The following is a 14,416-nucleotide window of genomic DNA, read 5'->3' as shown; positions in this document are numbered from 1 at the left end:
TTGTGCCAAATATTTTAAATCTGTGCCAGCTGGTCCTCAATCCTTCTGTCAATGGGAACAGGTTCTGGTTACTCTGTACAGATCCCTCATGGTTTTGAATAGTTTGATTAAATCAGATTTGGCTGTTTACATACATACAGTGTAAACCTAATTTACATTAATTTAGATATCAGTGTCCAACCTCCTTCTCTGGCCCCACCTAATATCTCACGATTTCTTAATCTAGTTCTGTGTCTCCCAAGCCTTTGTGCACCTCGTTTTCCTTTCTTTTCTAATGCTACATCCTGGTTCCCATACTCCCTGTGAACCCACTCCCACAGCACTACCACCCATCCCACCAAGGTATTGGCCCCTGCTCTGTTAAGGTGGAACCCATCTGGTTTGTATAGATCCTACTACCCCCAGAATCATACCCAATGTTCCAGGAATCTAAAGCCCTCTATCCTGCACCATCTATCCAGCCACAAATTCATCTGATCTATAATCCTATGTCTATACTCACTAATGCGTGACACTGGGAATAATTCAGCGATGACTATTTTAAGGTTCTGCTTGCTAGTCTACTTCCTACTCCACTAAAACTTTCCTGCAGTACCTCATCCCTCTTTTGGCCTATGTCGCTGGTATGGATATGGACTATGACCTCTGGCTGTTCACCCTCCCTGTTCAGCATGCTCAGCGTGGCAGGGGACAGTTCTTGCAGGGCCACATTCATAGGAGAGGATCATCGACCTGAATTGTTTTCACTCCACCAATACTGCCAGACCTGCTATTTCAAATATTTCTCTTTTTATATCAGGGGCAGCTCGTCATGAGGGCGCGCACCTGACCCAAATGAGAGTAAAATGACGCGCGATGACGTAAGGCAAGTGTCCCGACGTCATTGTGCACTTGCGCGATATTTTGGTTGGCGGGCACATGCGGAATTGGCAGCGTGCCCGCCGACTATTAGCAGGCCTATTAAGGCCATTAACAATCTAATTGAATTAAATTTTTCACTGCCCGTCCAACCTTACAGTTGGCGGGCTGGCAAAAAGGCCAAGCGGCTTTTGCATCTTTTGCGAAACCTCATCCACTGGCAGGATGAGGTTACGATCCATCATTAAAAAAAAAATTCATACTGATTTCTAACATGTCCCTGCTCATGTGAGAGTCACATGAGGGGACATGATTTTTTAACATCTTACAATTCTTTCTTTTTAATTTTTATATCTTTATCTCCCTGAGGCAGCTCTGTGCTTCAGGGAGCTTTTGCTGCACGCATGCACGAAGTTCCCCGCTCGCCCTCCTCCCCACCACCCCACCCCCAACCCCCCCCACAGGCAATGCTGAGCACTGCAGCACGCGTTTTACACTGGGCGGGCCTTAATTAGCCCACAAGCCCGAAATCGCAGTCGCGGCCCAATCGCGGGCGGCAGTCGGCTTCCCAACCGTGCCTTCCCGAAGAGGGAAAAATCCTGGCCCAGATTTCCAGCATCCACAACATTTTGCTTTTGCATCAGCATCAGCAATGTCATTTTTGTATGTGGCCTGAAAGAATAAAATTCTCCCAGTTATTTTTTTCTTATATTTTATCTTTTAGATGAACTATCATGATTGTCAGGATGAGCTTGTGCTATTTACAAATGTGTTTGCTCTCATTAGTATACCTGTATAAATCAGTCTCAACATAAATTACAAAGCATTTGTTAACAAGGCTGTGGACTAATTACCTAATTAAATATTGTCTGGGCTATATATTTTATGTTTTTAGATTTATAATTTTTATTCTATGTCAGCAATTGTGTAATGTTTGGGATAAATTGTCAGAAGGGTCAGTAACTAGAGGACCTAGATTTAACATAATTGGCAAAATAATCCAGAGGATGGATGAGAATTTATTTTAGAGGGGCAGTGAGTTGTTAGGATCTGGAATGCCTAAAAGGGTGGTGGAAGTAAATGCAATAATAACTTTCAAAAAGGGAATTGGATCTCTACTCGAAAAGGAGAAATATGCAGAACCAGAGGGAAAAAGCACTGGAGTGGGACTAATAGTATAGCTGTTTCAAAGGGCTGGCACAGACACAATGAGTCACATGGCTTCCATGCTGTATGATTCTTTTCTATTCTACTTTTGCATTGCACCACATGCACTGCCGTGTTGGGAGAGCAAGTTCATTGTACTGCTCTTTCACATTTATCTTTCTAATTTACAGCTGGTCTTCTTGTAAAACAACTGCACTGTTTGGACTCACTGCTCTGTGGATGTGTATATTATGCCATTGCGTAATATCATCGCACACTATTGGAATACATGATAGTCACCACCCATCAGAGGTGCTATCAATGAAGCAGTGTGTTTAGTTGTCCCTGGATAACGAGCAGCAGCTAAGAAGACCCAGTATAAAACGGAGCTTTCTCAGTGATGGCCGAAAAAACAAAGCCGACATGTTTATGCCACTGGTTGTGTAAGGTACTCACTCCAAGAGCTTGTAAAACCACTTTATACTGGCACACAAATACTGGAAAATGTGCTGGTAATGTAAGCAAACATGATCAGTCCAGTAACCGTCACTGAAAGTTAACTATTTCATGATCTCACAGTTTTTTTTTCAAAAATCACTGCAGTATAGGCATGGTTCAACTTATTTTAGACCTTTGCTACTTACTACTACTGTATTCACACCTTGATGTGTTGAAGCATTGTTTTGCTCAGCAGCATAAAGCTTTATTTTATACATAATACATTTAATACATACTATTAGATGGTTTATGGCTTTGCTGATGGGGAGTGAATAAAATGGGATTCCCTCAACAGTAGTGGTACAGCTTAGGGGCAATATTCAGGCATGTTAAGCTATTAATGAATATAAGAGCAGAAGTAGGCCATTCAGTCCCATGAGCTGTACTACCATTTAATTAAATCATGGCTGATCCGTACCTCAAATCCATTCATCTGTCTTTGATCCATATCCCTTGACGCCCTTAACTAATAAAAAATCAATCGATCTCAGCCTTGAAAGTTTTTATTGACCCAGCATTCACAGTCTTTTGTGAAGAGGTTGAACGTATAGATACAGTTGATGTGTTGGAAATCAATGAAGTGAAGTAATCATATTTTCTATAGAAGTACGTGCAGGAAGGTGACAGTAATGGTGTCCATTAGCAGAGTGGTCAAATGTCATATGGAGACTTGAAAGGTAGCAAGAGAAAAATACTTGCAAGATGATCATCGGAGCAACAATGAAAGGTACACATTTAGTGCAGTAATGACAGAGAGGGAGAAGAATATAAGCTTTGGAAAAGCTGAGGATCCTAGGAAGGGAATTACTTTGTTAACAAAGGTTGTTGATGTTTAAGAAAATGTAATGGTGGGCTGCATTTTATTTTTTCTACTTGTTTTGCAGAATTGTTGATTTTTTTGTGTAATTATTATTTATGTCAGGTTGCATAAGAACATAGAAGATTGAATTTTGCTGAAAGGAGAGATATGTTGCCAAAGCTTTACATCTTGCACTCATCAGGAAAAACACAAGAATGCCAAATTTCAAACAATCACAATAATTTATACTGCAGGAGAAATTGGTTTGCCAGAAGCAGCATACGTTCATGGAAATTCATACAGGAACCCATTCTCTGAAAACAAAAAGAATATCTTCAAGCCTTGTGCCTTTTTTGAATTTCCCAGGAGCTTGGGGTCCCTGTTGCTCCACATTGCATTCTTCATGGCAATGCCTAAGCCAATCAGAGTCAACTTGCCAACCAGTCAGCAGCCTTTCCTCCTGTAGTATTGTTATGGACAATGCAGAAAGAGAGACTGAACCCCCTAATTCCCTTTCCCTTCTGTCTGTAATCAGTGTACTTTAATTTTGAGAAGGTTGGCATGTGTTCCAAGCACCCATTAGTGTGCAATCAATTTAAAAGTTACCAGCAGCAAACGTTCACAGATTTAAACAAGGAGTATTATTTCTTCATACACTCATCCCAGAAAGTCTCTGCTATATCAATCACACAACTTACACCTAAGAAAGATACAATTAAAGAACGTAGTGCACTTCTGCAAGTATTAAAACCAAACATAATAGATAGCAGTTCACGTGTCTTGGGGAGTCCTGTGAAAGGGGGAGCATTTTCCACTCTGGAATTAAAGCTCAGGTAAGTTCAGGTGGCTAGGGTCAAACCTGGATTAGCTGCAGGGGGTTCTTCAAAGTAAAGGCAGTTCAGCAGGTTGCATAGGCAGGTCCTCATGGCTGTTGTAACTGGAGGTCCAACTTCTTACAGGCGAACTCAGAGCTGTTTGAAACAGGTTGGCGGAGGCTTTTAAAAGGCTTTAGGCCTCACAGGTACTGATACAGCAAGATGATATAGCCTGCCTTTTGCAGCTATGATGTTGTTGCTGGTGTTCTGCAGACTGCCTGGTCAGGGTCTAATATTTTGGTTAAAGGAATTTCAAAATCAGAACAGTTTTGATCACATGATGAATGGCCATTGATACACGATGGGTGGTAAATGATGGTCTTTCATAGTGAAGAAGCAGTTTCGTGGTCAAAAGCTATTGGTGTACAATAGAGGGTAGAAAGTGGTCTTTAGCACTTCATTGTGGACACGCAGTTTTGATAGCCCACCTTTGTTACATGGTAGACCCAGAGTCAGAGAGTCTGGGATTTTAATGTCACTTTGTTTTTGAATAAGCTTTGACAATAGCAGGTGTGAAATTCCAAAGAAGAGTACTGTTTAGGCATATCCATTCAAGGGAGACCCCTGCCCATTATAACCCAATGTGAAACTTTCCAGACAGCTTGCTAGGTTGTTGAAGTTGCAAAAGTCATCCATCCTGCAGCTCATCAGGTTCCACTTTAAAAGGAATTCCATTTTTTTTTTTGAATTGCAATATCTTCATGACAACACTGGCATGACACTTGTAGATTGTTTGAAATTTAGCATTTGTGTGTTTGTCCTGATGAGTGCAAGGTGAAAAGCTTCGGCAATGTATCTCTCTTTTCAGCAATATAACAGATTGAGTGAGTGAGGAAACAACATGGCAGCCAGTAGCTTTTGTCATCTGTGATTTAAGCAACTCACATGATTATTTGAGCCAGTCAGAAAGTGACCTTTTTTGTTCTATAGTGTGATGCCCATTATTTACAAAATGTTCATTTATACATAAATAGATTAATGGGCTAATATCCATGCTTCACCACAATAATTTTGTGTCTTATCACCATAATTTTGCAGGCCAGACATTTCCCCATTCACAATATCCCTCGGCTAATGATTCTGACCAACAGTTTCAGAGCCCTGGGACTAGCTCACCCATGGCCTAGCAAGACATGGGTTAGAGATCTTTCTTACAGTAAGATAAAAAAACGTTACCTGCATTTAGCCATTCATTATCCTTTGTTTATGCATTTAGTATATTTGAAGAGAATACTTCTCATTTAAAATGACTGGGATTATTAAAAACCTGGAGCCTTAATATTTTGCAAATTAATGTGAGACAGGCTTCAGCACTGTTAAAGCGAACATTAATGTGACAGCTTTGGCAGTTAGAGCTTTCAAATATTAGTTTAGGTAGAACATCTCTCGTGGGGAACTATCCAGAAGCAAATAGATAATGTACTTAATGTGTTTCTAAAGTACTGCACTGTAAGGAAGTTCCTTCAGAGAGATTGTTGAGGAAAATAGTTTGCACTTCTAAAGTGCTATACCTCCTGAGAGGAGTTATTCTTCCTAAGAGTGTGTGTGGAAATCAGCATCTGGACCACAAAAGATGCCAGCACCTAGTCACTGTAATGGACACTGGTTAGAGACAGCCTGACAAAGTATAACAGCTGAAAGAGTCTTTCTGTACAGCAGACAGTCAACAATTGATTCTCAGCAGGTTCCACTTTGAGCACAAATGGAGCTATTTTCTCTGATAGCAGAGATGTTGTAATCTTGTTCCTGGGCTCCCACCTCTTCTAGGAGTCATATTTCCCTTTTATAGATGGTTCATCACATCAAAGGTCATACAACTGGTAAGAACATCATGTACCATATCTTTTCACTTGTAACATGCACCATCTTACAAAGAAAAATAGGCTTATGACCTAGGTGCTTGTTGTACATAACATTTCATACATTACAACAATGACTACATGTCAAAACATTTAATTTGCTTCAGAGCACTTTGGAACATCCTGAGGTCATGAAAAGGACCATTTAACAGAAAGTTTTCTTTCACATGAAAATTTGAGTACAGGTAGATTTGAGGTGATTTGCATGTAACATGGTATACTGCGTTCAAAATAAAAATAAAACTATTGTATAAAAAAATTTTACAGAAGAAAAAGTACAAAATTATGCAGTAAATGCTAGCAAAGTTGGGTTTATCCAGGTCCAAGTACCAAGTAGGTTAAAGCACCAAGTACTGATGCTTTAAAGTTCAATTATATTTGAGAAAATGTAACTTAGAATAAAATTCAGAGAAACATATATTGTTTTGAATTATTGCCTATTGTAATCCAAACCTAATTGTTGCAGTTGTTGTATATTTGTAGACTGTTTATAAACATTTTAAATGCAAGTGAAAGTTAGTAGCAGCAGAAAAATCAATGAACAGTCGTGTCCACAGCATCTGTAATTAGAACTCTGATAAGTAATCTGTCTTGATTCATCAGGCATTTCTTATTTAAACCGGGAACTGGATCTTCTCCACTTTTTTGTTCAACTGGCCCTGGTTACCCTCTTACTTCAAGCACTGTGTACTCTCCGCCACCTCGACCTTTGCCTCGCAGCACTTTCTCAAGGTCTGCATTCAATCTGAAAAAGCCACACAAGTACTGCAACTGGAAGTGCACTGCCTTGAGTGCCATCATCATTTCTGTAACACTGGTGATTCTACTTGCCTACTTCATTGGTAAGTTGCTAAGTACATTTATTCTTCCTAATCTTGTTTTTTTAGGCATGAATTCACAGAAGTAAACCATTCCCATTCTGTTTTGCTTTACTGTGGCCTAAGTTTCTGTCCTTTGTTGAGCAGTGCTGGAGTTTGGACCCAAGGTCAACTTCCTGGAATGAACACTAAAAACACGGCTGGGAGTACATTGACTCAGATGTGTGTGATTGTCTTCAGAGTAGGATTTGATCAACTCTCTTTATGACTCTGAACCTTCTTCAAAGTCAGGACACTTTTAACATAGCTGAGTTTTTGCTCTGAAGTGAATCTGTAGTTGACATGGATGAAATATTTATGCAATGCTCTTATCCCATAATATTCCAAAGGAAAAATATAGAAAGGAAAATTTTACCCTGTTTTACTCCTTTGCATATTATTTTAAAGATTGGAAACAAGTTAGCATCTCTCCAGTGGCTCAGTGGGTGAATGCATGTTGTGGTGAGATATTAAGCCATACAGACCTTGATTCCTAGTCTGTGCTGGTGACAGTTGATATGCAGCAATTGGCAGTAGCAGCCACGCTCCCAGATGAACGAGAGGAAAATTAACCAAAGTGCCCTCTCCCGATGGCTAGCCAATATTCCCTAATGGTAAAGGTAAGCACAAACAAGTCAGATGAGAACTGAATCAAGATCTGTGGTGATGTTATCCATGATTGAACAGCCTGTTAAACTCATCTTGTAGTCTGCCTCATGAAGAAAGATCACTGGGTGAGGTACCGGAGGGCTTGTGATGTTCATGGAATCAGCACTTCCTTCGGAAGAAGAGGGAAGTAGACTAAGGACATTTATTTAGCAACATAAGAACAGGAGGAGGCCACTTAGCTCGTCAAGCCAGTTCTGCCATTCAATAAGATTGTGGCTGATCTGTGACCTAACTCCATATACCCTACCTTTACCCTTTGCCTTTGGTTAGCAACAATATCCTTTGCCTTTGGTTAGCAAAAATTCATCAATCTCAGTTTCAAACTTAATAACTGATCTACCATCAATTGCCATTTGCTGAAGAGAGTTCCATACGTCACCCTCCTTTTGTGCTTGGAAGCAATTCTTAGTTTCACACCTGAAAGGTCTGGCTGTAATTTTTAGATTATTCCCTCTAGTCCTATCCACTTATCTGTTCCCCTTAATGTCATGAAATTTTGATTAAATCACCCCTTAACCATCTGAAATCAGAGAATACAACCCTTGTTTGTGTAATCTCTCATCATAATTTAATTCTTGGAGCACAAGTATCATTTTGGTAAATCTACGCTGCACTCCCTCCAAGATCAATACATCCTTCCTAAGGTGTGATGCCCAGAACTGCTTCAGTACTCCCAGTGTGGCCTAACCAGGGCTTTGTGTAGTTGAAACATGGCTTCTACCCACTTATATTTTAGTCTTGTGGACATAAAGGCCAACATTCCATTAACCTTGTTGATTGTTTTCTATATCTGTTCATGACATTTTAATGGTCTATGTACCTGGATCCTAAATCCCTTTGGACCTGAACTATTTCTAGCTTCTCATCATTTATAAAATACCCTGTTTTGTCTTCTTTATGTCCAAAGTGAATGACCTGACACTTGCCCACGTTGAAATTCATTTGCCACAGTTTTGCTCATTCACTTAATCTATTCATGCCTTTGTAATTTTATGTTTCCCACCTGCACTGCTTGAAATACTGCCGATCTTTATGTCATTGGTAAAATTGGATATGTGGCTTTCTATCCTTTCGTCTAAGTCGTTAATAAATGTAGTGAATAGTTGAAACTCCAATACAGATCCTTGCAGGGCACCACCACTAATCACCACTGGCAATTATAGTAGCTGTCCATTTCTCTACTCTCTGTCACTAGAGTAATGGAGAAAGGACATTAACACCAGTCTGATTTTGATACCTTAGTTGTAATTATAATCAGTAATATGATGAGGGATAAGACATTGTACTGTCACCTATATTTTTTTAACAATGATCCCGTTTTTAACAAAATGCCAAATTTAAATCAAGGTGAAAAAAATGATGTTGGTTATTTCGATTCCAGTGGATGCTATAAATGGGAGCACAAATTCCTACTTTTGAGTCAGAAAAAAAATCACAATGGACTGATAACATCCAGAATTGAAGCATTGCTTTTCAAATTTGAAGCTAGCAAAGAGATTGACTGCAATCTCGTTCATTGATCTTAGTTAAAGTTTGCAATTGCACTGAGCTTTTCCAATCTCACTGGATGTTTCACTAAGGGCAGAATTCTCCCCCCATTGGGGAGGAGAGGTTCAGGAGCAGGCACGTGGAGGCGTGCCTCCGATCAGGGGTGCACTGCCATTTTACGTGGGTGAGCCAATTAAGGCTCGTCCAGCGTGACATCCGCCAGGAAGCACTATGTGCTCCCTGTGCGGGTGGGGAGTGGGTATTCCCTTAGCTGAGAGTGCGCACTGGTCCCTGAGGCTAGGTGCTGCCTCAGGGAGATCGGCTCCACGTTAAAAAATGTTAAAAATAGAAAAGGAAAATTTCCCTGACATGTCCTTTCATGTGACACTGTCACATGAGTTGGGACATGTCCATCACTTTTAGTTGCATTTATTAAAAATTTTAAAAACCTACATGAAACCTCATGCTGCCCATGGATGAGGTTTCATGCTTTTTCTTAAGCCCACCAGGGCTCCCGGCCTGCTCGCCAACCTTAAGGTTGGACAGGCAGGTCCATTAATAACTTAAGTACTTTGTCCATGGCAGCAATAGGCCATTGACAGGTTGTCGGGTGCACAGCTGTTTCGGCTGAGCCCCCATCAACCTGAAAATTTAAATGATGCAGGGTGACATCGGGAGTTCTGCCTGTCAACCCGCGTCATTTTACGCGTCGGCGAGCAGGTCCCGCCCCCCCGCTCGCCGACCGGGAAATCCTGGCCTAAGTTTTTTTTATTCATTCACGGGATGTGGGCTTTGCTGGCTGGGCCAGCATTTATTGCCCATTCCTAGATGCCCTTGAGAAGGTGGTGGTGAGCTGCCTTCTTGAACCATTGCAGCCTATGTGATGTGCACCCACAGTGCTGTTAGGAAGACAGTTCCAGGATTTTGACCCAGCGGCAGTGAAGGAACGGCGATATATTTCCAAGTCGGAATGGTGAGTGACTTGGAGGGGAACTTCCAGGTGGTGGTGTTCCCATCTATCTGCTGTCCTTGTCCTTCTAGGTGGTAGTGGCTGTGGGTTTGGAAGGTGCTGTCTAAGGAGCCTTGGTGAATTCCTGCAGTGCATCTTGTAGATGGCACACACTGCTGCTACTGTGCGTTGGTGCTGGAGGGAGTGAATGTTCATGGATGTGGTGCCAATCAAGCGGGCTGCTTTGTCCTAGATGGTACCAAGCTTCTTGAGCATTGTGGGAGCTGCACTCATCCAGTCAAGTGGGGAGTATTCCATCACACTCCTGTCTTGTGCCTTGTAGATGGTGGACAGGCTTTGAGGAGTTAGAAGGTGAGTTACTCGTCGCACGATTCCTAGCCTCTGACCTGCTCTTGTAGCCACAATATTTATATGGCTAGTCCAATTCAGTTTCTGGCCAATGGTAACCCCCAGGATGTTGATAGGGGGGGATTCAGCGATGGTAATGCCATTGAACGTCAAGGGACGAAGGTTGGATTCTCTCTTGTTGGAGATGGTCATTGCCTGACACTTGTGTGGCGTGAATATAACTTGCCACTTGTCATCCCAATCCTGGATATTGTCCAGGTCTTGCTGCATTTGGACATGGACTGCTTCAGGATCTGAGGAGTCAACAATGGTGCTGAACATTGTGCAACTATCAGCGAACATCCCCACTTCTGACCTTATGATGAAAGGAAGGTCATTGATGAAACAGCTGAAGATGGTTGGGCCTAGGACACTACCCTGAGGAACTCCTGCAGCGATGTCCTGGAGCTGAGATGATTGACCATCAACAACCACAACTATCTTCCTTTGTGCTTGTGTTTTGATCTAAGATGAGGTCACCCCTGAACAAGCCTGATCCCAGAGTGGAACCCAGCTTGATGGATCCTAACTTTTATTTTTGTTTGTTTAGATACGTGGAGAGTAGCCACTGAACAGAGGCATAGGAGTCAGCTGATGAACTTTTAACAAAAGAATAAAACATTTATTCAACAAGAAAAGATGGACTATATTCTCGTACTCCTACTATACCTTTACAAATATATTCAGATTTGTAAGGATAACAATTTACAAAAGCTATCTTTTACTCTAATATTCACAATAAGTACATAGTCCATGTAAACCTATGGAACCCTGTAGTCAGACACACCACATTTTGACCTCAAGTGACAGATGCCACCTCAATCAGATGCTGTGGATCTTTCCTCAACTCCCTCCAGACGCCTGTCACTTCGTGAGCCAACCAGTCTCACTGAATTCCATCTTTCACATGAGGGCCTCCAATCTCCACTCTACAGGGCCTTGCCTTGGAATCTTATCCCAAACTGACATTTTAGTTCAGACGTCTTCCACAAGGGTTCTCCTCCAGGGTTTCGAACTCTCCTTCTGATGTTCCTCTTCCTTGGGTCACCACATGCACTCAAGCTGTCTTCCACGCACTCTCTCTCACCAACTCAGCCTTAACATTACACCATTGCTTCACATGCCCATCACAAAGAATTACAGACCTTCAGTTGTCTCTTTGAACCTTCTTGCTTCTTGCAAGCTGTTCTCACTTTAAATCTGAAGCTTGGAGCCTTTCTCTCTGCCCCTTACTCTTAACTTTGCTTAACAGGACCTTTTCCCAGGTTCCTGTCCTTCCTTTAACTAGAAGGTCTTCTTTGGATGTTCTCTTCTTCCACTCCCCTGGACTTTTGGGGTATTTATCAGCTTGGGAACTTTTTGTTCTTTTGGGAAATCTGTAGTTCCCTCTCCCAGTGTCCAGCCTCTCAACAACCTGAACTTGTAACTGCTGTTTCTTCAGCTCTGTGTGCATGTCTATCTAGAACCTGCCTATCTAGCCCCCTTCTGGCTAAGCAACAGCACTATTCCTTCTACTCTTGTGTTTACTTTCACTTTATAGGGGTCATAAAGGTCTCATTAGAAATGCAAGCAGCCTTTTAAAGTGAAAATAAAACTCCATTTGACCCTTCTTAACACACAGATACAGGAATACATATCAAACTTAAACTTTAAAGCTAAAATTCATTCCTAACACCCACAAATACAAGTATAACTTACTTAAGTGATCTCTATTTCCTAACACTGGGTATGACTCCAACCAACACATTGACTTCAGTTTTGCTAGGACTCCTTGATGCCACTCTCGGTCAGGTGCGGCCTTGATGTCAAGGGCAGTCACTCTCACCTCACCTCAGGAGTTCAGCTCTTTTGTCCATGCTTGAACCAAGGCTGAAATGAGGTCAGGAGCTGAGTGGCCCTGGTGGAACCCAAACTGGGCATCAGTAAGCAAGTTATTGCTAAGCAAGTGCCCCTTGATAGCACTGTTGATGACCCCTTTCGTTACTTTATTGATGATCAAGAGTAAATTGATGGGGCGGTAATTGGCCGGGTTGGATTTGTCCTGCTTTTTATGTACAGGACATACCTGGGCAATTTTCCACATAGCCGGGTAGATGTCAGTGTTGTAATTGTGCAAAGTAGAAGTCTGAGTCCCAAATCTGACTCTCGTTTAGAAGTCCTGACACTCAAAGTTTTGGCCTGAAAGCATGGAGGGAGATTTAAATTCCCAGTCTGAGCTTGAAGCTACACAGTGTGGGCAATGAGACAGAAGTGCCGCTGTCCTGTGCAAACTGTAGTTTTACCCACACACTTAATCAACGCATTAGTACAAGTAAAATACTTTTCTGTTGCAATCAATGCTTCCTGCAATTTTTAACGGTATCTATAAAGAAGCAAGTCACATAACACTTTATATGGGTTAATGTCTTTACTGAATCAGCAGATAGAGCAATTTTCATATAAATATATTGGGCTGAATTTTTTGCCTGTCGGGCAGGTGGGCCCGACCCAATCTCCAGCGGGCGGGGAGCCGATCCCCGCCGGAGAATTGGGCCCCGCCGCCATTTTAAGTGGGCGGGCCAATTAAGGCGCTTCCTGTACGGGGGTGGGGATTCCCCATATGCGAGAGTGCGCGCTTTTGCGCATGCGCACGAAAGAGCGCACATCTCCCTGAGGCAAAATGCTGCCTCAGGGAGATCTCTGAAAGGTTTTCAAACTTTAAAAATAGAAAAATAAAAAAATCATTAACATGTCTCCCTCATGTGACAATGTCACACGAGATGGGACATGTTAATAAATTGCACAAAAACTTTATTAAACTTTTTTAAAACCGACATGAAACCTCATCCCGTCAGTGGATGATGTTTTTTCAGAAGCCCACTGGGGCTCCTGGCCTATCCACCAGCCTTAAGGTTGGACGGGCAGGTCCTTTAATTGTTTTAATTATCCTGTCAATGGCCTCAATTGGCCATTGACAGGTCGGCAGGCGGACAGCTGATTTTGCTGTCCGCCCGCCTTCCTGAAAATTTAAATGGGGCGGGATGATGTCGGGGATTCCCCCAACGTCATCCCGCGTTGGCGAGCGGGCCCCACCCCCTTCTCGCCAATGGAAAAATTCAGCCCATTGATGATTCATTACTGTTATCATGTAGCATCGTTCCAACCCCTTGAAAAATGGTACATGTGTGACTAAAGTATAAATAATTGGATTAGATTTTCTATTTTTTAAAAAAACGAGCAAAGGCACAGCTTGTATATTCACATTGGGCTGGGCTTGATCGAAGCTGCGTTTTTCTCCTTTTGGAGCGAAGTAATTTGAGAGGTGCCTTCATGCTGGGGTCTGTACAAGATCACCACTGGAAAGCTGCCAGAAATGTTCACGAGATTAAATCACTGTAATTACTTGATGTAATTACTGGAACATTGAAACTATTAAATTATTAAACTAAAATTAATCAGCCTATTCCACTGCAAACATATTGAAAATGAATTTTCAATATCAGGACAAATGGTGTGATATGATAATTAATTACAATCTCTTGAAAGAGAAAATGCCATGAAATGCAGTGCTGCTCTTTTTATAAGGGGATGGGGCCTGAAAAATGCAAGTGGTTTAATCAAACTGATATCCTGTACTGACCGTTCTGAATCTGTGTCATGAAAAATTTGAAGTGCAAAATCCATTAGTACTTTCAGCTAAAAAGTTGGGTGTTAGTGCAAAATATGAAATTCTGTTCTGTGCTCAAATCGATTTTTTTTTTAGCCACAATTATTTCCAGGAAAAACACCATCCCCTCATGATTCATTTTCCCACTACCTACAGAAACCAATTGCTTCTCCTTCCTGCTGAATATTCTAAGTAGAACAACACCAGTGTAGGATGAACTGCATCTTTCCACAAAACGATAATTAACTGTTGAAGCAGATATTTATTATCATTGTGAGTTTTTGAGATAATAATGAAATAATGCTACCTGGACAACAGAGGAAACGTTGTGACATATGTCTTCCTATAACACCACTGGTTTATT

At 41.6% G+C, this 14,416-nt stretch overlaps 1 protein-coding gene across 1 annotated transcript in view; it reads left to right on the top strand.

The window, feature by feature from the left end:
- Window positions 1-5,749: 5,749 nt before the first annotated feature.
- tenm4 (teneurin transmembrane protein 4) overlaps window positions 5,750-14,416 on the top strand; it is a 240,022-nt gene continuing 231,355 nt past the window's right edge. Inside the window, exons 1-2 of the mRNA XM_078544823.1 lie at window positions 5,750-5,781; window positions 6,639-6,877. Of these exons, the coding sequence (XP_078400949.1) occupies window positions 5,750-5,781; window positions 6,639-6,877 (271 nt within the window). The remainder of the gene's footprint in view (window positions 5,782-6,638; window positions 6,878-14,416) is intronic.

The sequence above is a fragment of the Cetorhinus maximus genome, chromosome 7 (genome assembly GCF_964194155.1).
Source record: "Cetorhinus maximus chromosome 7, sCetMax3.hap1.1, whole genome shotgun sequence".
Lineage (NCBI taxonomy): Eukaryota > Metazoa > Chordata > Chondrichthyes > Lamniformes > Cetorhinidae > Cetorhinus > Cetorhinus maximus.
This window is presented reverse-complemented; position numbering and strand designations above follow the sequence as displayed.